The 26,461-nt window shown below is 40.0% G+C and overlaps 1 protein-coding gene across 1 annotated transcript in view; it reads right to left on the bottom strand.

The window, feature by feature from the left end:
- LOC120033925 (immunoglobulin gamma-1 heavy chain-like) overlaps positions 1-25,608 on the bottom strand; it is a 37,867-nt gene extending 12,259 nt beyond the window's left edge. The window contains exons 1-4 of the mRNA XM_038980327.1: positions 25,566-25,608; positions 25,347-25,460; positions 10,810-11,008; positions 9,201-9,207 (exon numbers count right to left, since the gene is read on the bottom strand). Coding sequence (XP_038836255.1) covers positions 9,201-9,207; positions 10,810-11,008; positions 25,347-25,460; positions 25,566-25,608 — 363 coding nt within the window. The remainder of the gene's footprint in view (positions 1-9,200; positions 9,208-10,809; positions 11,009-25,346; positions 25,461-25,565) is intronic.
- Positions 25,609-26,461: the final 853 nt, after the last annotated feature.

Raw genomic sequence — 26,461 nt, 5'->3', positions numbered from 1 at the left:
GTATCATTATGAATGGTTTAACCTTTAATAGTTGTTATTTAGTCAGCATCATTATGAATGGTTTAACCTTTAATAGTTGTTATTTAGTCAGCATCATTATGAATGGTTTAACCTTTAATAGTTGTTATTTAGTCAGCATCATTATGAATGGTTTAACATTTAATAGTTGTTATTTAGTCAGTATCATTATGAATGGTTTAACCTTTAATAGTTGTTATTTAGTCAGTATCATTATGAATGGTTTAACCTTTAATAGTTGTTATTTAGTCAGCATCATTATGAATGGTTTAACATTTAATAGTTGTTATTTAGTCAGCATCATTATGAATGGTTTAACCTTTAATAGTTGTTATTTAGTCAGCATCAGTATGAATGGTTTAACATTTAATAGTTGTTATTTAGTCAGCATCATTATGAATGGTTTAACCTTTAATAGTTGTTATTTAGTCAGTATCATTATGAATGGTTTAACCTTTAATAGTTGTTATTTAGTCAGCATCATTATGAATGGTTTAACCTTTAATAGTTGTTATTTAGTCAGCATCAGTATGAATGGTTTAACCTTTAATAGTTGTTATTTAGTCAGCATCATTATGAATGGTTTAACCTTTAATAGTTGTTATTTAGTCAGCATCATTATGAATGGTTTAACCTTTAATAGTTGTTATTTAGTCAGCGTCATTATGAATGGTTTAATCTTTAATAGTTGTTATTTAGTCAGCATCATTATGAATGGTTTAACCTTTAATAGTTGTTATGTGGTCAGCATCAGTATGAATGGTTTAACCTTTAATAGTTGTTATTTAGTCAACATCATTATGAATGGTTTAACCTTTAATAGTTGTTATGTGGTCAGCATCAGTATGAATGGTTTAACCTTTAATAGTTGTTATTTAGTCAACATCATTATGAATGGTTTAACCTTTAATAGTTGTTATTTAGTCAACATCATTATGAATGGTTTAACCTTTAATAGTTGTTATTTAGTCAGCATCATTATGAATGGTTTAACCTTTAATAGTTGTTATTTAGTCAGCATCATTATGAATGGTTTAACCTTTAATAGTTGTTATTTAGTCAGCATCATTATGAATGGTTTAACCTTTAATAGTTGTTATTTAGTCAGCATCATTATGAATGGTTTAACCTTTAATAGTTGTTATTTAGTCAGCATCATAATGAATGGTTTAACCTTTAATAGTTGTTATTTAGTCAGCATCATTATGAATGGTTTAACCTTTAATAGTTGTTATTTAGTCAGTATCATTATGAATGGTTTAACCTTTAATAGTTGTTATTTAGTCAGCATCAGTATGAATGGTTTAACATTTAATAGTTGTTATTTAGTCAGCATCATTATGAATGGTTTAACCTTTAATAGTTGTTATTTAGTCAACGTCATTATGAATGGTTTAATCTTTAATAGTTGTTATTTAGTCAGCATCATTATGAATGGTTTAACCTTTAATAGTTGTTATTTAGTCAACGTCATTATGAATGGTTTTACCTTTAATAGTTGTTATTTAGTCAGCATCATTATGAATGGTTTAACCTTTAATAGTTGTTATTTAGTCAGTATCATTATGAATGGTTTAACCTTTAATAGTTGTTATTTAGTCAGCATCAGTATGAATGGTTTAACCTTTAATAGTTGTTATTTAGTCAGCATCATTATGAATGGTTTAACCTTTAATAGTTATTATTTAGTCAGATTCATTATGAATGGTTTAACCTTTAATAGTTGTTATTTAGTCAGCATCAGTATGAATGGTTTAACCTTTAATAGTTGTTATTTAGTCAGCATCATTATGAATGGTTTAACCTTTAATAGTTATTTAGTCAGCATCATTATGAATGGTTTAACCTTTAATAGTTGTTCTTTAGTCAGCATCATTATGAATGGTTTGGATGTTCACAATCTTTATCACTAATTTAACAAAGAACAAACTTTGTATCGCTTAATTAAAAAATCTACTTATAACCTGCTTATAAACATGAAACAATTTTATACTTACATGCACATGTCTGTTATTCATGGTTAAAATATGATTGCAGATACATGATTCTAATTATGTAGAAAGCTTTTCAGACAGTTTATCTCATTCCCAGGAAGTGTCTATTTTGACTGTGACAATGTGAACTGGGTAATCCTTAGGGAACGATGGTTTCATGTGACAGACATCTTTGTTGTTTTTGTACAGGTCATGCTTGCTTCACACCACTGTGTGTCATTATATCTGACACAGTAATACATAGCTGTGTCTTCAGTTTGAATTCTCTGCCCTTCTACAGTCACTATGTTGTTGGAACCATCTTTGGAGATGCTGAACCTGCTTTTCAAGGAACCCTTGGAGTCTCCATCTGAACCATTATATAGCTTTACCTACAGGATGCCTAATCCAGTCTGTGGTATAGCTCTCATCACAGATAGAATACCCAGATACCTTACAGGTGATGCTCCAAGACTCTCTGGGCTTTACAACCATTGAGCTTGGCTGCTGAGTTCTGGGTCAACAATACTGTGCACACCTGTGGGGGGATTGAGATATTTGAAAATGGTCTAACATCAGGTACATGATCAGTTGATGAAGCTTGATTGTGTTATAGTAATATTTATTTAAATTAACAGGAGGCAGGTGCAAGCAGCAGAATCAGAGATGCAGGGAACATGGTTTGTGTGGAAGCTGAACTGATGGGAACAATACTTATTTACTCCAACTAGGTGAAGGAGAGACAGACCCTTCTACATATACTGTACAAAGAGGGGAATTGATTTGCATCAAAGTCTGAGATTTAGGATTAATGCAGAAGTACAGTTAGTAAATTACTAGTACCAATGTGACATGTTGTGTAGAACATACTTTTTATCGTAATAATACAATTATTTCTTATGGAATGCATTGTGCAGCATTATGAATGGTTCTGTTCTGCTCGTGGTGTACAGTATGTTATTATACTCGTTATCATTGATGCACAGATGGAGATAATCTAACTATCGGTGTCCACCAAAGATACAGTATATATAGTACATGGCCTATTACTCTTTTCATATAACAGTAAAAATCTGCTATCAAAATTCCCTGTTTACATTTCATTATGCTCAATGAGGACATTAATTCCTACCAGTAATTCAAACTCCTGATTGGATTAGACTGATATACAAGTGAATGTAAATAAACTGTCATCAAGATTATATTTACTGACTAACATGGCCAGAGTGGTTTAAGCTTCATTGAGCTTGATGAGGAATGGTATGCTGTGAATACACTTATGCTGGATCCTCAGTTTATTGTTTGTCTTACATACCATTAAGACTACTTTAGTGAGAGAAGTGCTTGATCAGTTTATGTACAGCCCTGCAGCCTCCTGTATCTCTGGCACAATAATAAACAGCAGAGTCTTCAGTGTTCAGACTGTTCATCTGGAGAGACACCTGTTTCATGCTATTGTCTCTGGAGATGGTGAACTGACCCTGAACAGACTGGGGGTAGTAAGTGCTTCTGCTGTCATGGGTAATAGTTGCAACCCACTCCAGTCCTTTCCCAGGAGCCTGTCTGATCCAAGACATCCAGTAGTTATTCATGTCTAAATCAGAGGCTGTGCAGGTCAGTTTGTGTGGTTCTTCAGGCTTTTTAACTACTGGTCCAGACTGAATCAGCCTCTGACCATGAACATCTGTTGATAAAAAGAGAGTATTTCAAACTTGAAGAAGAGCTTTTAAGTACACACAACCATCTGTTGAAAGTAAAAACAAAGTGTTTACCTGACAGTCCTATAACCATTAGCAGTAGCCCTATTATGTAATCTTTGTTAAACATGTTTGACTATTGTCAGTGTCTATCACTCAGTCTAGTATTCAAAGCTTCAGCCCCTCTCTTCCACTCTGCAGTGAGATAAGTAGTGATGGAAGAGGCCAGAGTTTTGCATTGACTCCTCCTCACTGGGTGGGAAGATCACAAAGAGATTAAATAGAGAACTCAGAGATGGGGAACATGTTCTGGATACTTTGACAATTACTTGTTTGTGTGACAAGACTGGGCAAGCGATAGTTTGATTGTGTAGTTTGAATGTTAGATGCTGGAGTCTTTTATTGTGTAGTGCTTTGTGATATTGTTGTATTATTTACAGTAATGATCCTCAGTATTATTCTAGTGTGACACAAAGAAAGTAATACACCACCTATCCATGTTGTTAGGGGTTTTTATACAGCTGCTCCATCAGCTTCAGTCAGTGTGTCTGTCAAACACAATAAACAGCAGAGTCCTCTGATCCCAGACTCTTGGCCTCTAAGAGAGCTGTGTGCTTGTGGAGAAGTCCTCATTCAGGGTGAACTATCCTTAGTATGAGTAGTCTGGAACATCTGTTTAACCAGAGTCAACGCTCCCAATCCACTTCAGAGTTTTGCCTGGTTTCTGCCTTATGCAGTGCATGAAGAACCTTGCCATTGTAAACTCAGAGATTTAACAGTATCTCCTCGTCTTTTCACATGAGAATGTGACTGATCCAGTCTGATATCACAACAACACCTGCAAAACAAGAACATTCAGTTGAAGATATGGCATTTACACTAATTTTGAGTTGAAGAATGAGGAACCTAGAGGGACTTAGGAAAATTACAATGGGCTCAGAACAGGGTGCATGGCTGGCCCTTAAATGTACACGGAGAGCTAACATTAATGATATGCATGTCAATCTCTCATGGCTCAAAGTGGAGGAGAGATTGACTTCACCACTACTTGTTTTTGTAAGAAGTGTTGACATGCTGAATGCACCGAGGTGTCTGTTTAAACTACAAGCACACAGCTCGGACACCCATGTATACCCCACAAGACATGCCATCAGAGGTCTCTTCACAATCCCCAAGTCAAGAACAGACTATGGGAGGTGCAGAGTGATACATAGAGCCATACATGGAACTCTATTCCACATCAGGCAACTGATGCAAGCAGTAGAATCAGATTTAAAAAACAGATAAAACACATCTTATGGAACAGCAGGGACTGTGAAGAGATACACACACAGGTACAGACACAGGCATACACACACACACATGCTAGCACACACACTCTACACACACGTACACTGTAATATTGTTGTATCGGGGTATTATACTATTTGTATTGTAGATATGTAGTGGTGTAATAATGTTATATTATGTACTGTTTATCTTTAGTTGTATGTGTAATGCAAGTGCCTTAATGTGTTTGGACCCCAGGAAGAGTAGCTGCTGCCTTGGCAGGAACTAATGGGGATCCTTAATGAATACAAATACAAATACTCAGACATTCTTCAGTCACAATGATGTACTGTATAGGGCTTTACTTACAGTGTATAGACATCACCATGACAACTAAACTCCAGACAGTCATCAGTTCCATTAATAAGTGATAGTTAGTGGAGGATGTGTTGCTAATGTCAGTCCAAGCTTCCTATAATGAGAAGGCCAGAGCTGAGTGTCTGATTATAAAGAGATGGAGGTAGGGATACTTTTCATAGACTGACCCCTAGAGGATGAAATAGAGACTGAGAGGGAGAGATGTTCTTTAAGTTTGATATTGGCAGCATTGTTTCTCAGAACAGCACAGGATGACAGAATCTATTCGCATTAATACAATAAACTTGTTCCATCTATACTTGTTCCATTACTCTTTGACATTAATGACTTTCATGGTTCTATATTTAATATTATAAACTGGTTGGTTCGAACCCTGAATGCTGATTGGCTGAAAGCCGTGCTACATCAAACCATATACCATGGGTATGACAAAACATGTATTTTTACTGTTCTAATTACATTGGTAACTAGTTTATAATAGCAATAAGGCATCTCAGGTGTTTGTGGTATATTGGCAGTATACCACAGGAAGGGCTGTATCCAGGACATATACCACACCCCCTCTGGCCTTATTGCTTAATTATACTAATTCAAGGTCCTCTGTGTCCAAATCACTAAGGACTTAAAATGGTCCACTCACATGAGCACAGTCGTGAAGAAGGTGCAACAGCGCCTTCTCCCCCTCAAGAAGTTGAAAAGGTTTGGCATGGGCCCTCAAATCCTCAAAAACGTTCTAGAGCTTCACCATTGAGAGCATTTTGATTGGCTGCATCACTGCTTGGTATGGCAACAGCATCACCCTCAATCGCATGGCTCTACAGAGGATGGTGCGGACAGCCCAGTATTTTACTGGGGCCAGACATCGCTGTCATCCAGGACCTCTATATCAGGCGGTGTGGAAGGAAGGCCTGGAAAATTGTTAAAGACTCCAACCAGCTAAGCCATAGACTGTTCTCTCTGCTTCCGGTGCATCAAGTCTGACACCAACAGCCTTGAACAGCTTCTATCCCAAGCAATAAGACTGCTAAATAGCTGACAGAATGGCTACATGAGCCCTCTGAGTTGACCCTTGTATTACATTTTTATTTTTGCACTGTCTCTATGCACACTCATAGGACTCTACACACTCACACACACTAACACTCCAACACACATAACATTCACACACATTTATACTGACTCTACACACATGCACACACACTCACATACAATCATCACTTACGCTGGCGCTACTCTGTTTATCATATATCATGATGCCTTGTTCCCTTATCTCTATACATCCATTACTCCAGTATCAATGCACATTGTAAATGGGATTGGAAGTGACGCTGTATATAGCTTCTTACTTTCTTCTTTTTATTTGTGTGTTTTTGTTCTACCTTATGTTCTTTTTTGTGCTACATTGATATTGATCACTGCATTGTTGGGTTTGGAGCTTGCACAAAAGGCATTTCACTGTACTTGTGCACGTGACATTAAAACTTAATTCTGTTTGCTGAAATTTGACATTTGGTTTCATGCAAATACGTTCCCCAAATTGAAAGATATTACCAAAAAAAATGGTTTAGCTGCTAGATATTGATCATTTATTTGACTGAATGATTGCATAAATGATTAAACCATTTGGAGTTATTTTCCATTGTCAACTGACTTTGAAAGGCTGTAAAGTTTTCTGTTAAGGTTTCAAGAGGATTTTCATACTGTTATGTTGACAGGTTGTCAGGAATATGTTATGCTTTTCAAGTTATATATATATTTTTATATTTGGGTTATAATTTACAGTAGGATGTGTCTACTCAATCCTATAGTGTTGGTGTGGTCATGGGATTGATATTGACAGACACTGGAGCTCAGAATTGTCGCACTTTTTCACAGTAAAATATCGGCTTGGTCAGTTTTTGTACGGTGCTGCAGCCTCCTGTGTCACTGTGTCTCTGGCACAATAATAAACAGCAGAGTCTTCAGTGTTCAGACTGTTCATCTGGAGATACAGCTGCTGCTTGCTGTTGTCTCTGGAGATGGTGAACCGACCCTGAACTGACTGAGAGTAGTAGATAGTACTACCACTTGGACCAGAAATACAAGCTATCCATTCCAACCATTTACCAGAAGCCTTTCTGATCCAGTTAGTCAGAGCTCGTTGAGATTCCAGAATATGTACAGGTCAGTTTGTGGGATTCTCCAGACATTTGAGCAACTGGTTCAGACTCAGTCAGTGTTTGGCACTGAAAACCTGTGAAAATTCAAAATGACAATGTGTCACGTTCCTGACCTGTTTTCTGTTAGTTTTGTATGTGTTAGTTGGTCAGGACGTGAGTTTGGGTGGGCAGTCTATGTTTTGTGTTTCTATGTTGGTTTAATGGGTACCTGATATGGTTCTCAATTAGAGGCAGGTGGTTTTCATCTCCTCTGATTGAGAATCATATTAAGGTAGGTGGTGTCACATTGTTTGTTTGTGGGTGGTTGTCTCCTGTGTCAGTGTCTGTATGTTACGCCACACGGGACTGTTTCGGTATCGTTCGTTCGTTCGTTTTGTATGTAGTCTGTTTCCTGTTCATGCGTTCTTCACGTTATATGTAAGTTCGTGTCCAGGTCTGTCTACATCGTTTATTTGTTTTGTAGTTTATCAAGTGTATTTCGTTTCGTCTTCGTCTTGTTTAATAAATCATTATGTCACATAACCACGCTGCATTTTGGTCGAATCACTACTCCTCCTCTTCGTATGAAGACAATGTTTAACACTATCACATAAAAAAATTACTTTGAAGTTTGAACACATCCCATTTTATTAATCTGTAGGGCATAAATCTGTTGTTATTGAGTTAAAACTGTTACAATTAAAACTATTTGAAAAAGCCTGTTTGAGAATGATTCTAGTGGACACAACAGACTCACACACATACCGTGAATGAACACCAACATAAGTATTAAACTATAGACTCCTCATTGTTCAGTATTAGTTAATGCAGGTCTCGCATGAACTAATACTGTTAATGCAGACAACGCTGATAAGCTGAGAGGGCACTGAACAGAGAGCACAGTTGCACTTGGCCAAATCAATTCCAGTAATTAATGAAATAATTCTACTTTTACTATGACACTTCACGACCCACCAATAACACTTTAGGTCATGACTGATACTTTAAGAAAGGCTGCAGTAGGGTATTGGCCCAAAACATTATCACACATTATCACTGCATATTGGCTATGCTTGAATTGCCCTGCCAATGTTGTTCTTCTCAGATAATTTTGAAATTATATAAGGTACCAGTCAAAAGTTTGGACACACTTACTCATTCAAGGGTTTGTCTTTATTTTGTACTATTTTCTACAGTGTATAATAATAGTGAAGACATCAAAACTATGAAATAACACAAAAAATAATCTAGTAACCAAAAAAGTGTTGGCAATCTCTCAACCAGCATCACCTGGAAAGCTTTTCCAACAGTCTTGAAGGTGTTCCCACAAATGCTGAGCACTTGTTGGCTGCTTTTCCTTAAATCTGCAGTCCAAATAATCCCAAACCATCTCAATTGGGTTGAGGTCTGGTGATTGTGGAGACCAGGTATTCTGATGCAGCACTCCATCACTTTCCTTCTTGGTCAAATTGACCTTACATAGTCTGGAGGTGTGTTGGGTCATTGTCCTGTTGAAAAACAAATGACAGTCACACTAAGCGCAAATCAGTTGGGATCGTGTATTGCTGCAGAATGATGTGGTACTGTAGCCATGCTGGTTAAGTGTGCCTAGAATTCTAAATATATCACAGACTGTGTCACCAGCAAAGCACCCCCACACCATTTAAACCTCCTCCTACATGCTTCATGGTGGGAACCACACATGGGGAGATCATCCGTTCACCAACTCTGCGTCTCAAAAAGACACAGCTGTTGGAACAAAAAAATCTCAAATTTGGACTCATCAGACCAAAGGACATATTTCCACCAGTCTAATTTCCATTGCTCGTGTTTCTTGGCCCAAGCAAGTCTCTTCTTATTATTGGAGTCCTCTAGTATTGGTTTCTTTGCAGCAATTTGACCACGCAGGCCTGAATTACGCAGTCTTTTCTGAACAGCTGATGTTGAGTTGTGTCCCTTACTTGAACTCTGTGAATCATTTATTTGGGCTGCAATCTGAGGTGCAGTTAACTCTAATTAACTTATCTTCTGCAGCAGAGGTAACTGGGTCTTCCTCTCCTGTGGCGGTCCTCATGAGTGCCAGTTTCATCATAGCGCTTGCTAATTTTTGTGACTGCACTTTAAGAATCTTTAAAAGTTCTTGACATTTTCGTGTTGACTGACCTTCATGTCTTAAAGTAATGATGGATTGTCATTTATCTTTTCGTATTTGAGCTGTTCTTGCCATAATTTGGACTTGGTCTTCTTCCAAATAGGGCTATTTTCTGTATACCACCCCTACCATGTCACAACACAACTGATTGGCTCAAAAGCATTAAGAAGAAAATAAATTCCACAATTAACTTTTAACAAGGCACACCTGTTAATTGAAATTGTTTCCAGCTGACTACCTCATGAAGCTGGCTGAGAGAATGCCAAGAGGGTGGTTACTTTGAAGAATCTCAATAATAAATCATATTTTGATATGTTTAACACTTTTTTGGTTACTACATGATTCCATATGTTTTATTTCATAGTTTTGATGTAGAAAGTTTTACAAAAATAAAGCCAAACCCTTGAAATAGTAGGTGTGTCCAAACGTTTGACTGGTACTGGATATATAATTATTATTCGTATATAATAATTGAATATGCCAATTATTGGTGTCACTCAAGGATCTACACTGAACAAATATATAAATGCAACATGTAAAGTGTTGGTCCCATGTTTCATGAGCTGAAATAAAAGATCCCATAAAATAAATGTTCCATAAGTACAAAAAAGCTTATTCTCTCAAGTTTTGTGCACAAACTTTAGAGAGCATTTCTCTATATTTTTTTACCTTTTTCTATGCAAGTCAGTTAAGAACAAATTCTCATTTTCAATGACAGCCTAGTTCAAAACAACAGATTTTTACCTTGTCAGCTCTGGGATTCAATCTTGCAACCTTGCGGTTATTAGTCCAACACTCTAACCACTAGGCTACCACCTTACATATGACATGTGTGGCATATCAAGAAGCCTATTAACCCATTACAGTCTAAGTGCTGGCTGGGGGGATGGGTGGGGGGTTGTACTATAGTTTGCCATCAGATATTATATTTTGATTCACATGATTACTTTTATGACTTTTTCTTCATATTTTTGATCCAAAAATGGCAGGTACGTGTTTTTATATGTTTTCATGGTTTATCATTTTAGATTGAATTGAAAATCTGATCTGTCTATGAGAGTATTTCATGTGTCGACCAGTGTGTGTAGTTGATGCAAATGGTGTTGCATCGAGTCTTTTAGAAACTTTCATACTAAGATCAATGTTAATCAGTTTTTGTACAGCACTGCAGCCTCCTGTGTCACTGTGGCTGCCGTGCACAATAATAAACAGCAGAGTCTTCAGTCTTCACATTATTCAACTGGAGATACACCTGCTCTTTGCTATTGTCTCTGGAGATGGTGAACCGACCCTGAACAGACTGGGAATAGTGGATGTAACTACTACCACTGTAAATATAGGACACCCACACCAGTCCTTTCCCAGGAGCCTGTCTGATCCAAGCTGCATCAATGTTTCCACCAAACCCGTTATATGTACAGGTCAGTGTGTGGGAATCTCCGGGCTTTTTAACCACTGGTCCAGACTCAGTTAGTGTCTGACCCTGAACACCTGTGGAAATGAAATACCCAGAACTTTAGAATGCATACATTCATACACATGAACAGTGATGTCTTTAAACATGTCTATATACATAACTTTCTGAAAAATTACTGAAAATGATGGAACATTCATTCTAGTGAACACAGAATATTGTAATTTACTTTTTACAAAGACCACCATGAGTACTAAACTCCAGACAGTCCTCATTTTTCAGTGATAGTCAGGTTATATGCAGTGCTTGCTACCAAATCAATCCACACTGCCTATAATGAGAAGGCCAGGGCTGTGTCTGATTATAAAGGGATGAAGGGGATGGAGACTTTCCATAGACCGGCCGTCTAGAGGATTAAATATCCTGACAGGGAGAGATCTGCTCTATTCCTTTATTCTCTCTCCTCTCTGTCCTTTGTTCTTCTCTCTGTAGTTCAGATTCTACTTATGAGACGTGTTGACTATAATGGCTTTAATATGATGCGTTGACTATATATAATGGCTTTAGGTCGATGTGTTCAAGATCAGCAACACGGGGACAAAAGTTCTGCATGTTTTTAACGCTTTTTGTAAGGTTAACTTATTAAATTATAATTTAATTTTTTGGGAGACTGAGCGTTAGTCTTAAATATGTTGATATCTTGTTGTGGAGCTGTATATTATGTTGTGCTTGCATCATTCTCACATGGGTATCTGGGAATTTGTTCAGGTCTGGTGCTGGTTTGTATCACTGTGGAGGGTAGCGAACACAGTAATACACAGCTGTGTCTTCAGGTTGCAGGCTCTGCCCTTTAAAAGACACAGAGTTGCTGGAGGCATCTCTTGAAATGCTGAACATGCTATTCAGTGCATAATTTATGTAGATATCTCCATCATCCCATATATGGGAAATCCACTCCATTGATTTCCCTGCAGGCTTTCGAACCCAACCTGTGGCAAAGCTTGTGCTGCTATCACTAACAGAATACCCAGAGACCTTACAGGTGATGCTCAGAGACTCTCCAGACCACCACAGTACACATCTGTGGGAAAAAACAATTAGTTATATGTTACATAGTATAGCTCAGTATGACTGTTAATGCAACCGCCGTGTTAGATTTTTTAAAATAACTTTACCGTAACAAACAGCTTGCGTTATTGCGAGACAGCGCCCGCCAAAACGGCGGAGAATAGAAATAACATTTTCCACAGAAATACGAAATAACATCATAAATTGTTCTTACTTTTGCTGAGCTTCCATCAGAATCTTGTACAAGGAGTCCTATTTCCAGAATAAATCGTTGTTTGGTTTTAGAATGTCCTTTTCTCCTGTCGAATTCGCGCCACAATGCTAGCCAATGTTGATGACGTTCCCAGTTTCTCTCGACCCAAAGAACGGAAAACTCCAAAAGTCCCAATAAACGTTGAATAATCTGATAAAACTCGGTTGAAAAAACATACTTTACGATGTTATTATCACATGTATCAAATAAAATCAGAGCCGGAGATATTAGCCGTGTATACCGAACGCTTAACAGAAGACAATATGGATGTGCTTCGCGCGCCTAGGTAGAGAAAGGAAATTCCTGACCTGCCACTCCAAAAGCTCTTGTTCGACCTCAGATCAAGCTAGACACCCCATTCCACCTTCCACTGCCTGTTGACATCTAGTGGAAGGCGTATGAAGTGCATGCATATCGATAAATATAAGCCAGTTGAATAGGCAGGCCCTGGAACAGAGCCTCGTTTTCAGACTTTTCACTTCCTGTATGGAAGTTTGCTGCAAAATGAGTTCTGTTTTACTCACAGATATAATTCAAACAGTTTTAGAAACTTGAGAGTGTTTTCTATCCAATAGTAATAATAATATGCATATTGTATGATCTAGAATAGAGTACGAGGCAGTTAAATTTGGGCACGATTTTTTCCAAAGTGAAAATAGCGCCCCTCTATTGACAAGAAGTTTTAAGGATATTGTTAAATCATATTTTCTCAATATATTTTATTGAGCATCAACCTATTCCTTCCCCCAAATCTCGAGAGACTGGAACAAATCAGTCATTTATTGTCAAACTGGGATTCCTGGTAGTGTCTTCTGATGAAGATATTCAAAGGTAAGTGATTATTTATAGTGCTTTTTGTAGCTTCTGTTGACGCCAAAATGGCGGCTATTTCTTTGGCTATTTTGGGTTCTGAGCGCCGTTCTCAGATTATTCTTTTTCCGTAAAGTTTTTTTGAAATCTGACACAGCGGTTGCATAGAGGATAAGTATATCTTTAATTCTGTGAATAACACTTGCATCTTTTATCAATGTTTATTATGAGTATTTCTGCAAAATCACCGGATGTTTTGGAATCAAAACATTACTGCACGTAACGCGCCAATGTAAACTGAGTTTTTTTAACTTCTTCTGGCTGCAAGCCCGAGGCCACCCACAATATGACAACAGCCACTTCAAGTGCAGGGCGCGAAATTCAAAATATATATTTTTTTAATATTTAACTTTCACACATTAACAAGTCCAATACAGCATATGAAAGGTACACATCTTGTGAATCCAGCCAACATGTCCGATTTTTAAAATGTTTTACAGCGAAAACACCACGTATATTTATGTTAGCTCACCACCAAATACAAAAAAGGACAGACATTTTTCACAGCACAGGTAGCATGCACAAAGCCAACCTAACTAACCAAGAACCAACCAAACTAACCAACAAACAACTTCATCAGATGACAGTCTTATAACATGTTATTCAATAAATCTATGTTTTGTTCAAAAAATGTGCATATTTCAGGTATAAATCATAGTTTACATTGCAGCTACAATCAGAAATTGCACCGAAAGCAGACAGAATAATTACAGACACCAACGCCAAATAACTAAATACTCATCATAAAACAATCCTGAAAAATACATAGTGTACAGCAAATGAAAGACAGGCATCTTGTGATTCCAGACAGTATTTCCGATTTATCAAGTGTTTTACAGCGAAAACACAATATAGCGTTATATTAGCTTACCACAATAGCCAGAAACACATGCCATTTCCCAGTAGCAAAAGGTTAGCGATCGTAACAAACCAGTAAAAGATATATAATTTTTGACTAACCTTGATTTTCTCCATCAGATGACAGTCCTATAACATCAGGTTATACATACACTTATGTTTTGTTCGAAAATGTGCATATTTAGAGCTGAAATCAATGGTTATACATTCTGCTAACTTAGCTACTTTTCCCACAACGCCCGGATATTTTTCGGACACTTTTTCTGACACACATATTCTGACCAAATAGCTATTCATAAACATAACTAAAAAATACATGTTGTATAGGAAATGATAGATCCATTAGTTCTTAATGAAATCGCAGTGTTAGAATTCTAAAAATAACTTCATTACGATATGCAGCTTCGGTACAGCTAGAGTATCCAAACGTTGGGCGTCGGCGACTAGTTCACATGTACGACAGATATATGAAATAGCATCATAAAATGTTTCTTACTTTTGCTGATCTTTCATCAGAATGTTGGACAAGGTGTCCTTTGTCAAGAGCAATCGTTGTTTGGATTTAGAACGTCCATTTTCCCTCTCGATTTAGCAAGCGCACTAGCCAAGTGGCACGACGCTCTCCATGTCAACAAACGGAAGAGAACGGAACACGGCAAAACTCCCGAAAAATTTTCAATAATCTGATGAAACTATATTGAAAAAACATACTTTACGATGATATTGTCACATGTATCAAATAAAATCAAAGCCGGAGATATTAGTCGCCTATAACGACAGCTTTTCAAAAGGCAAATCCATGTCCCTCTTCGCGCCTGCCTGAAAACAGGAAATGGAGGACACGTCATTCCAGGAGCTGTAATTCGAGTCCAGATCAAGTTACACAGTCCATTTCTTCTCTCACTCCTTGTCGACATCTAGTGGAAGACGTATGAAGTGCATCTAAACTAATAAATAACATGGACTTGAATAGGCAGCCCCTGGAACAGAGCCTCAATTTCAGACTTTCCACTTCCTGTCAGGAAGTTTGCTGCAGAATGAGTTCTGTTTCACTCACAGATATAATTCAAACGGCTTTAGAAACTAGAGAGTGTTTTCTATCCAATAGTAATAATAATATGCATATTGTACGAGCAAGAATTGAGTACGAGGCCGTTTGAAATGGGCACCTTTTATCTGGCTACTCAATACTGCCCCTTCAGCCCAAACAGGTTAATATAAATATGCACATTATCGAACAAAACATACATGTATTGTGTAACATGATGTCCTATGAGTGTCATCTGATGAAGATCATCAAAGGTTAGTGATTAATTTTATCTATATTTCTGCTTTTTGTGACTCCTATCGTTGGCTGAAAAAATGGCTTTGTGTGTTTGTGACTTGGCTCTGACCTAACATAATCATATGTTGTGCTTTCGCTGTAAATCATTTTTGAAATCGGACACCATGGGTAGATTAACAAAATGTTTATCTTTCATTTGCTGTATTGGACTTGTTAATGTGTGAAAGTTACATATTTCAAAAAAATATTTTTGAATTTCGCACGCTGCCTTTTCAGCGGAATGTTGTCGGTGTTCCGCTAGTGGAACCCCTGGGCAAGAAAGGTTAAAGAACTTTTGAACGAGAATAGTGTGTTTTTCACTATTTAATCATGGCATGGGGTTGTTCAATGACAGACATGTATTTGTTTAAAATCACTTGATGGTTTCATTTCAGAGACACAAATAATCATTTTTTTTGCAAAATTCTATATATCTGTCTCACTCTTAGCAAAATAAGTAGTACATAAATACATTTTTTTTTATAAAGAACTGTACAAATTAAAAAAATATCTTCAAGACATGAATATGAGATCTGCATGTAAAACTTTTACATTTGGCATTTTAGTCATTTAGCAGATGCTCTTATCCAGAGTGACTTACAGTAAGTGCGTTCATCTTAATATAGCTAGGTGAGAAAACCACGTATCAGTCAAATGCAGTACCAGTCAAAAGTTTGGATACAGCTCATTCAAGGGTTTTTCTTTATCTTTACTATTTTCTACATTCTAGAATAATTGTGAAGATATCAAAACTATGAAGTAACACATACCGAATCAGGTAGCAACCAAAAAAGTGTTAAACAGATCAAAATGTATTTTATATTTGAGATTCTTCAAAGTAGGCACCCTTTGCCTTGACAGCAAAGGGTAAACATTCCAGGTAAACAGAAAGTGTTCAGATAAAAAAAAAAAAAGTGTTCAGATAAAGATATTTCATAAATATTAGATGACTCTTACCCAGACACACTTGTGTAAATTGATGGGTCATGTGAAATAAATGCTATAACCCCCAGCCACATCCAGTGGTGAAAAAAGTACTAAATTGTCATACTTGAGTAAATGTAAAGATAGAAAATGACTGAAGTAAAAGTCACCCAGTGAAATACTACTTGAGAAAAAGTCTAAAAGTATTTGGTTTTTAAAATACCTAAGCATCAAAAGTAAAAATATAAATAATTTCAAATTCCTTATATTAAACCAGACGGCCCAAATGTACTTTTTATTTTATTTTTATTGGCGGATAGCCAGGGGCACACTCCAACACTCAGACATAAGTTACAAACAAAGCATTTGTGTTTAATGAGGCTGCCAGATCAAATGCAGTCGGGATGACCAGGGATGTTCTCTTGATAAGTGTGTGAATTGGACAATTTTCCTGTCAAAATGTAACAAGTACTTTTAAATGTCAGGGAAAATATATGGAATAAAAAGTACATTATTTACTTTCGGAATGTAGTAAAGTAAAAATAAAAGTTGTCCAAAACATAAATAGTAAAGTAATGTACAGATACCGCCCCAAAAATACTTAAGGAGTACTTTAAAGTATTTTTACTGAAATACTTTACAACACTGCCCAAATGCCTTCACACCAGCACATTAGCATACTTTATATACTGTTACACATGCACTTATCACATAGTATTCCATACATAAGTTAAGGCATGCAGCCTGAGTTAAAACCTGAGTGAGGTGCACATGTACAGTATATAAACAGATGCATGCACCATATATTTATGTGGTGGACACTTGATACGGTCCCAGGTTGTGAGGGTAGGAAACAACATCTCCACCCCACTGATCCTCAACACTGGGGCGCCACAAGGGTGCGTTCTCAGCCCTCTCCTGTACTCCCTGTTCAACCATGACTGCATGGCCATGAACGCCTCCAACTCAATCATCAAGTTTGCAGACGACACTACAGTGATAGGCTTGATTACCAACAACGACGAGTCGTCCTACAGGGAGGAGGCGAGGGCCCTCGGAGTGTGGTGTCAGGAAAACAACCTCTCACTCAACGTCAACAAAACAAAGGAGATGATCGTGGACTTCAGGAAACAGCAGTGGGAGCATCCCCCCCATCCACATCGATGGGACAGTAGTGGAAAAGGTGGAATGTTTTAAGTTCCTCGGCGTACACATCATGGACAAACTGAAGTGGTCCACCCACACAGACAGGTGCAACAGAGCTTCTTCAACCTCAGGAGACTGAAGAAATTTGGCATGTCAGCTAAAACACTCACAAACCTTTACAGATGCACAATCGAGAGAATCCTGTCGGACTGTATCACCGCCTGGTACAGCAACCGCTCCGCCCACAACCGTTCTCCAGAGGGTAGTGCAGTCTGCACAATGCATCACCGGGGGCACCTGATGTCACAGGAAGGACAAAAAGATCATGAAGGACATCAACCACCCGGGTCACTGCCTGTTCACCCCGTTATCATCCAGAAGGCGAGGTCAGTACAGGTGCATCAAAGCTGGGACCGAGAGACTGAAAAACAGTTATATCTCAAGGCCATCAGACTGTTAAACAGCCATCACTAGCACATTAGAGGCTGCTGCCTATAGGCATAGACTAGGAATCACTGGCCACTTTAAGAATGGAACACTCGTCACTTTAATAATGTTTACATATCTGGCATTACTCATCTCATATGTATATACTGTATTCTATGCCATTCTACGGTATCTTAGTCACTTAATGTTTACATCTGGCATTACTCATCTCATGTGTATATTCTGTTTTCAATACTATTCTACGGTATCTCATTCACTTAATAATGCTTATGTAGCGTGGTTCGTTCTGCGTTGTGTAATGTAATGAGGACACTGCCACAACTGGAGGTCTGCTTGTTGGATTTTTATTTGTCCTGCGCATGAAGAGACAACGCAAAATATATTAGCCCTTGGCGCAGACACAGCTCTCAGGCACCTGCGCGAGCACATGGAAACTCACTCAAACACTGGCCCAAGTACCCACAAGCTACAATAGGTACCCTAGTTAGCGAGCTCTGTAAAACTTGTTAACATAAATCTTTATATTGTCCACATTGTAACAAAACATTATGGTTGCACAACAGCACATTGTGTAACATTACCACGGTTTTATATTGAAAAATTGCAGAGCCAAGGACAACATACTTCGCTAGCTGAAGGTCAGGCAAGAGAGAACCATAAGGGGGTACGGAAATACAGATAACCCGCGATGGACCAAACCAAAATATACTAAACTTTTACAATAAATGTACAATATAAATATGAAAAAGTGTTTGTACACCAAAAATAACATTAGCTATGCAGCTGTAATTAAATAAAAAAAACACACTGAATTATTATTATTATTATCAAAATATTAACATCCCCTCTTGACCTGGCCTATTTGAACTGGTCCTTGTGTGCAACTTTGTGCAAATTCTAGGGGAACAACATCACGCTGCCCACATTTACATATCTTGCATTATTCTTCTCATATGTATATACTGTTTTTCTATATTCTTCTACTGTATCTAAGTCTGTTCCGCTCTGACATAGCTCTTCCATATGTATATAGTCTTAATTCATTTCTACTTAGATTTGTGTGTGTTGGGTATATGTTGTGTAATTTGTTAGATTTTACTTGTTAGATATTACTGCACTGTCGGAGCTAGAAGCACAAGCATTTCGCTACACCCGCAATAACATCTGCTAATCAAATGTATGTGACCAATAAGATTTGATTTGATTTGAGAGAAATGTTTGATTAGTTTTTGTATGGCACTGCAGCCTCCTGTGTCACTGTGTCTCTAGCACAATAATAAACAGCAGAGTCTTCAGTCTTCAGGCTGTTCATCTGGAGATACACCTGCTGTTTGCTGTTGTCTCTGGAGATGGTGAACCGACCCTGAACAGACGGGGAGTAGTAAGTGCTGCCACCATCACTGCCAGTAATAGCTGCAATCCACTCCAGTCCTTTCCCAGGAGCCTGTCTGATCCAAGCCATCCAGTAGCCATTTATATCTAAACCAGAGGCTGTACAGGTCAGTTTGTGTGGTTCTTCAGGCTTTTTAACCACTGGTCCAGACTCAGTCAATGTCTGACTCTGAACACCTGTTGAAAGAAAGTAACAGAGTTAATAGCTGGACTGAAAACCTCAAATAATAACAATCTGAAGGTTTTCTTCTAACAATCTTAAAGTTTCCACCTGTCAGGCCTACTATCATCAGTAGATACACAGTAGTAAATGTCATGATGAACTCTTAGTATGATGTGTCTCTGTTCCTCAGTCTAGTCAGTGTGCCTTTCATCCACTCTGCAGTGAGATAAGTAGTGATGGAAGAGCTCAGAGTTTTGCATTGACTCCTCCTCACTGAGTAGGAAGATCAAATAGAGTTTATACAGTCCATGGATTACTTCACTGCTCAAGAGGCACTCTGTTGTATGTCTAGATGATTGTTAAGTATTTAACTTCCTTCATAATGTGATTAAATGTTTATCACAATTACTTAAATTGTCTTAGTATAGGGTAGTATAGGGTATTTTGACAAAGTTCTCCATTAGAATGTGAATTCTGGACATACTGGATTCATAGTGATGCTAACTACCCAATAAACACCACATGTTGTGCTAACAAGCATGCAAATATGCTGTACTTCATGCCATAACAACCATCCAATTAACCTAGCTCGCCCTCTAGTGGCTAGTGGCCTGTTTAGGGATGTTTAGTCATCCTGCAGTCAGAAATAAACAATGGAAACAAGCAAATATAAAAGAGGAGAATGCTATAATGATTGAATATCAATGATATTCTGCCCTAATACTGTGATATTAGAATAAGTATGTCTGTGAGCTAACATACATGTTATGTTCATAAGGGGCTAAGGGTTTTAGTACAGGTCTGGCCTTGGTTTGTATCACTGTGGAGCCGTGCACAGTAATACACAGCTGTGTCTTCAGTCTGCAGACTTTGACCTGTTAAAGTTACTATGTTGCTAGCAGGGTCTTTGGAAATGCTGAACTTGTTTTTCAGTGAATCTTTGAATCTAATCGTTACACCACCCCAAATATGAGTCAACCATTCCGGTGTGTTCCCTGCAGGCTGTCGGATCCAAGCAGTTGTGTAGTTATCATTAGTCAAAGAGTACTCAGAGACCTTACAGGACCTGGCCATTGGCCCTTGCTGGGTGAGCTCAACACTACAGTGCACACCTGTGAAAAATTGTACAATTGATGAAGATCCAAAGTAACTCAGCATTAGTAATTTGTTAGGCTTTTGAAAAAATATTCCTTAATTATTTATTTGTGTATTTCTATCCCCTCAAATGGAGAGCGACTCACACGATGCAGCTGCCAGTAGCAGCAGAGATGCAGGGAACATGGTTTGTGTTGACCTGAACTGGTGGAAGATGCACTTCTCTACTCCAACTGAGTGAAGGACTTCTAGATACTCCTCCTCATATACAGAAAATAGCTTCTTTGCATAGAGGTGAAGGGGGTTGGTATATGAGGAACATGAAGAAAAAAACAGATTGTGTATGATTGCTATAAACTGCATCAACCTGTATTACTGACTGAAATTTGAGTGAACTTTGTACTCTCTCTTGGTTTCCATTATGTTATTACTATCAACACAATTATTATTGTCGTCAATGTTTTTTGAAATGTTACAGAATATAGTAATCTAAATGTTGGTGTCTCTCAAGGATCTATACTCGGTCCATTAAATATTTATATTTGGATTATAACCTGTGTATAACACGGTAAATATTAACCAATGTGTGTTGCTGATGCCATGAGTGGAACATATAATCCAAGGGCCAGATTCCCAGACACAGATTAAGCGGGACACGTGGTCCCGTGTGGCTCAGTTGGTAGAGCATGGCGCTTGCAACGCCAGGGTTGTGGGTTCATTCCCCACGGGGGACCAGGATGAATATGTATGAACTTTCCAATTTGTAAGTCGCTCTGGATAAGAGCGTCTGCTAAATGACTTAAATGTAAATGTAAATGTAAGCCTAATTAAGCCTAATCTGTGTCCCGCTAGAGACTTTCATACTAAGATCAGTGTCGACCAGTTTTAGTACAGTGCTGCTGCCTCCTGTGTCACTGTGTCTCTTGAGCACAATAATAAACAGCAGAGTCTTCAGTGTTCAGATTGTTCATCTGGAGATACACCTGCTGCTTGCTGTTGTCTCTGGAGATGGTGCACTGACTGGGAGTAGTAAGTGCTGCCATCACCACTGCTAGTAATAGCTGCAACCCACTCCAGTCCTTTCCCAGGAGCCTTTCTGATCCAAGAATTCCAATTGTTGCCACCAAATCCAGCATATGTGCAGGTCAGTTTGTGTGATTCTCCAGGTTTTATAACTACAGATTCAGACTGAGTCAGTGTCTGACCATGAAAACCTGTGGAAGATAAAGCAACATAGAGATAATACCTGGACTCAAAACCTCAAATAACAACATGTTTACATAAAACCAGTCTTAAAGTGTTCACCTGTCAACCCTAAACTCATCAGTAGTAAATCAATAGAATATTTCGTCATGAACAGTCAGAAGGTATGGTGTGTCCCTGCTCTTCAGTCTAGTCAGAGCTTCAGTCCCTCTCCTTCACTCTCCAGTGAGACAAGTAGTGATGGAAGATGTCAGAGGTTTGCATTGACTCCTCCTCACAGGGTGGGACGATCACACAGAGTGCATATGGAGATTCAGAGAACAGGTTAATTTGACCTGAAAAAGTTCATTTACATTTTAATAAGGGGAAATGGATTACAGTATAATGCTACCTTACTATAAAAAACATTCAGTTCACCTTAACCTAGCTCACCCTCTAGTGGCTTAAAGAAGGGATGATTAGTTAATCTGCACTCTCCAATACATAAAGACAGAATACACCAAAAAATGAAGAGGGGAGCGTGATACTAATACTTTGAGTAGATTTGATGGATGGAGTGCCAGTGCTAAGGAATTGTAGTAATATAGTAATTGTGTATAACGTATATGTGTTTTAAGTGATATGCAATTTTGTGTTGTAGTGTTTATACTCATATGAATGTCATGGAGTTTTTGTACAGGTGTAACGGCAGCCTTCCTCCTCTTCGTCTGAAGAGGAGGTATAGCAGGGATCGGACCAAGACGCAGCGTAGCTCGTGTTCAACATGTTTAATACAGACGATAAACGTGAACACTTAACAAATACAAAATAACAAAATGTGGCAAACCGATACAGTCCTAGCTGGTGCAGAGAAAACACAGAGACAGGAAACAACCACCCACAATCCCCAACACAAAACAAGCCACCTATATATGATTCCCAATCAGAGACAACACAAAACATCTGCCTCTGATTGAGAACCATATTAGGCCAAACATAGAAACGGACAAACAAGACACACAACATAGAATGCCCACCCAGCTCACGTCCTGACCAACACTAAAACAAGCAAAACACACAAGAACTATGGTCAGAACGTGACAGTACCCCCCTCCTGAGGTGCGGACTCCGAACGCACCCCCTAAAACTCAAGGGGAGGGTCTGGGTGGGCATCTGTCCGCGGTGGCGGCTCCGGCGCAGGACGAGGCCACCACTCCACCATTGTCTTTGTCCCCCTCCTTAGCGTCCTTTGAGTGGCGACCCTCGCCCCCGACCTTGGCCTAGGAATCTTCACCAAGGTCCCCACTAGATTGAGGAGACAGCTCAGGACAGAGAGGTAGCTCAGGACAGAGAGGTAGCTCAGGACAGAGAGGTAGCTCAGGACAGAGAGGTAGCTCAGGACAGAGAGGTAGCTCAGGACAGAGAGGTAGCTCAGGACAGAGGGGCAGCTCATGACTGGAGGGCAGCTCATGACTGGAAGGCAGCTCATGACTGGAGGGCAGCTCATGACTGGCAGGCAGCTCTGGCCGCTCCTGACTGGCGGGCGGCTCTGGCAGCTCCTGACTGGCGGGCGGCTCTGGCAGCTCCTGACTGGCGGGCGGCTCTGGCAGCTCCTGACTGGCGGGCGGCTCTGGCAGCTCCTGACAGGCTGGCGGCTCTGGCAGCTCCTGACTGGCTGGCGGCTCTGGCAGCTCCTGACTGACGGACGGCTCTAGCGGCTCCTGACTGATGGACGGCTCTAACGGCTCGGGACAGACGGGCGGCTCAGATGGCGCTGGGCAGACGGATGGCTCAGATGGCGCTGGGCAGACGGATGGCTCAGATGGCGCTGGGCAGACAGATGGCTCAGATGGCGCTGGGCAGGCAGGCAGCTCAGACGGCGTTGGGCAGACGGCCGACTCTGACCTGCTGAGGCGCACAGTAGGCCTGGTGCGTGGTGCCGGAACTGGTGGTACCGGACTGGAGACACGCACCTCAAGGCTAGTGCGGGGAGCAGGAACAGGGCACACTGGACTCTCGAGGCGCACTATAGGCCTGGTGCGTGGTACCGGCACTGGTGGTACCGGGCTGAGGGCACGCACCTCAGGGCGAGTGCGGGGAGAAGGAACAGTGCGTACAGGGCTCTGGAGACGCACAGGAGGCTTGGTGCGTGGTGCCGGAACTGGAGGTACTGGGCTGGAGACACGCACCACAGGGAGAGTGCGTGGTGGAGGAACAGGGCTCTGGAGACGCACCTGAAGCTTGGTGCGTGGTGTAGGCACTGGTGGTACTGGGCTGGGGCGGGGAGGTGGCGCCGGATAGACCGGACCGTGAAGGCGTACTGGCTCCCTTGAGCACCGAGCCTGCCAAACCTTACCTGGTTGAATGCTCCCCGTAGCCCGACCAGTGCGGGGAGGTGGAATAACCCGCACTGGGCTGTGCTGGCGAACCGGGGACACCCTACGTAAGGCTGGTGCCATCTACACCGGCCCGAGGAGACGCACTGGAGACCAGATGTGTTGAGCCGGCTTCATGGCACCTGGCTCGATGCCCACTCTAGCCCGGCCGATTCGTGGAGCTGGAATGTACCGCACCGGGCTAAGCACAAGTACAGGAGACACCGTGCGCTTTTCCGCATAACACGGTGTCTGCCCGTACTCCCGCTCTCCACGGTAAGCACAGGAAGTGGGCGCAGGTTTCCTACCTGACTTCGCCACACTCCTCTTTAGCCTCCCCCCAAGACATTTTTGGGGTTTCTTCTCGGGCTTCCAGCCACGCTTCCGTGCTGCCTCCTCATACCACCGCTCCAGGGCTTTAGCTGCCTCCATCTCTTCACGAGAGCGGCGATATTCTCCAATGTTAGCCCAGTGTCCCTTACCCTCCAAAATTTCCTCCCATGTCCAGGAGTCCTGTGTAGTGGGCCGTTGCTGCTGCTGTCGCTGCTGCCCGTTGCTACGCTGCTTGGTCCGAGTTTGGTGGGTGGTTCTGTAACGGCAGCCTTCCTCCTCTTCGTCTGAAGAGGAGGTATAGCAGGGATCGGACCAACATGTTTAATCAACATGTTTAATGCAGACGATAAACGTGAACACTTAACAAATACAAAATAACAAAATGTGGCAAACCGATACAGTCCTAGCTGGTGCAGAGAAAACACAGAGACAGGAAACAACCACCCACAATCCCCAACACAAAACAAGCCACCTATATATGATTCCCAATCAGAGACAACACAAAACATCTGCCTCTGATTGAGAACCATATTAGGCCAAACATAGAAACGGACAAACAAGACACACAACATAGAATGCCCACCCAGCTCACGTCCTGACCAACACTAAAACAAGCAAAACACACAAGAACTATGGTCAGAACGTGACAACAGGTCCTGTGTTGGTTTGTATCACTGTGGTTGTCGAGCACAATAATACACAGCTGTGTCTTCAGTCTGCAGACTCTGTCCTGTTAAAGTCCTTGTGCTGCTGGAAGTGTCTCTGGAGATAATGAACTTGTTTTTCAGCTTATCACTGTAATATATGTTACCACTGCCACATATATATCCAACCCACTCCAGTGCTTTTCCTGCAGGCTGTCGTACCCAATCTGTACAGTAGCTGGTGCTGGTTAAAGAATACCCAGAGACTTTACACGAGAGGGTCAGAGGCTGTCCAGGCTGCAGGATCATAGAGCCTGGCTGTGTTAGTTCAGTCTGACAGAACACACCTGTAAAACAAAATCAACAAAACCAAACATTTTGTTAATTACATTTCCAAAACTCTATTACTCCTTATTACACCAATGTTGACGTATCAGTCCCCCAAAACTCACAGGATACAGCTGCCAGCACCAACAGCAGAGATTCAGGGAACATGGTTTGTGTTGAAGCTGAACTGAAGGTAACTGCACTTGTTAACTGAGTGAAAGAGAGAGAGATATTCCTCTTTATACACAAGAGAGGAGAGTTGCTTTGCATAGAGTGAAAGAGTTAATAAAGGAGGAAATTAACAACTTGTATCATTCTGACATGTTATACACAGAATCAGTATCAGAATGTAATGACATGTGTCCTCCAAGGATAAATACTTGGTCCATTACTTTAAAAACAAAACACTCATATTATCATTGTCATTGTATTATTACTTTCAGTTTTATTCTTTTTGCTGATGATATTTTCAGTCAAATAACAATATTTAACTATAGATAGCTAGTATGAACTTGAATTTCCATAAGAATTGGCGCCTCTTATAGAGCAAATAAGATACAACACACCATGTAGAGTGAAATGTACAGAGGAATGATTTGAGAATGACTTTTGTGTGTTTTCACACTTGATTTACTATGTAGACGTCTATGAATGGTACACCAGTATTTCTGGTAGGGAAAATACAATATGATTAAACGTGTTTCCTACTCATGGCTATTTGGTACAGGTTTGGGGCTTGTTTGTATCGCTGTGGTATCGAGAACAGTAATAGACAGCTGTGTCATCAGTCTGCAGACTGTCATATTAAGGCCACTGTGCCTCTCAAAGTGTCTCTGGTCAAGCTGAACTTGTGTTTCAGAGAATCTTTGTAAGCTGTGCCTGCATCGTGATACAGTAGATGTTCCCAACCCACTCTGGTATAATGACTTCAGGTTGGACCCATGATACTCCATAGAGGTTGGTGCTACCAGTCAGAGAATACCCAGAGACCTTACAGGTGATTACCAAAGACTCTCCAGAG

The sequence above is a fragment of the Salvelinus namaycush genome, chromosome 41 (assembly GCF_016432855.1).
Source record: "Salvelinus namaycush isolate Seneca chromosome 41, SaNama_1.0, whole genome shotgun sequence".
Classification (NCBI taxonomy): domain Eukaryota; kingdom Metazoa; phylum Chordata; class Actinopteri; order Salmoniformes; family Salmonidae; genus Salvelinus; species Salvelinus namaycush.
Note: the sequence above shows the minus strand (reverse complement) of the source record. Positions and strands in the feature narration are given on the sequence as shown.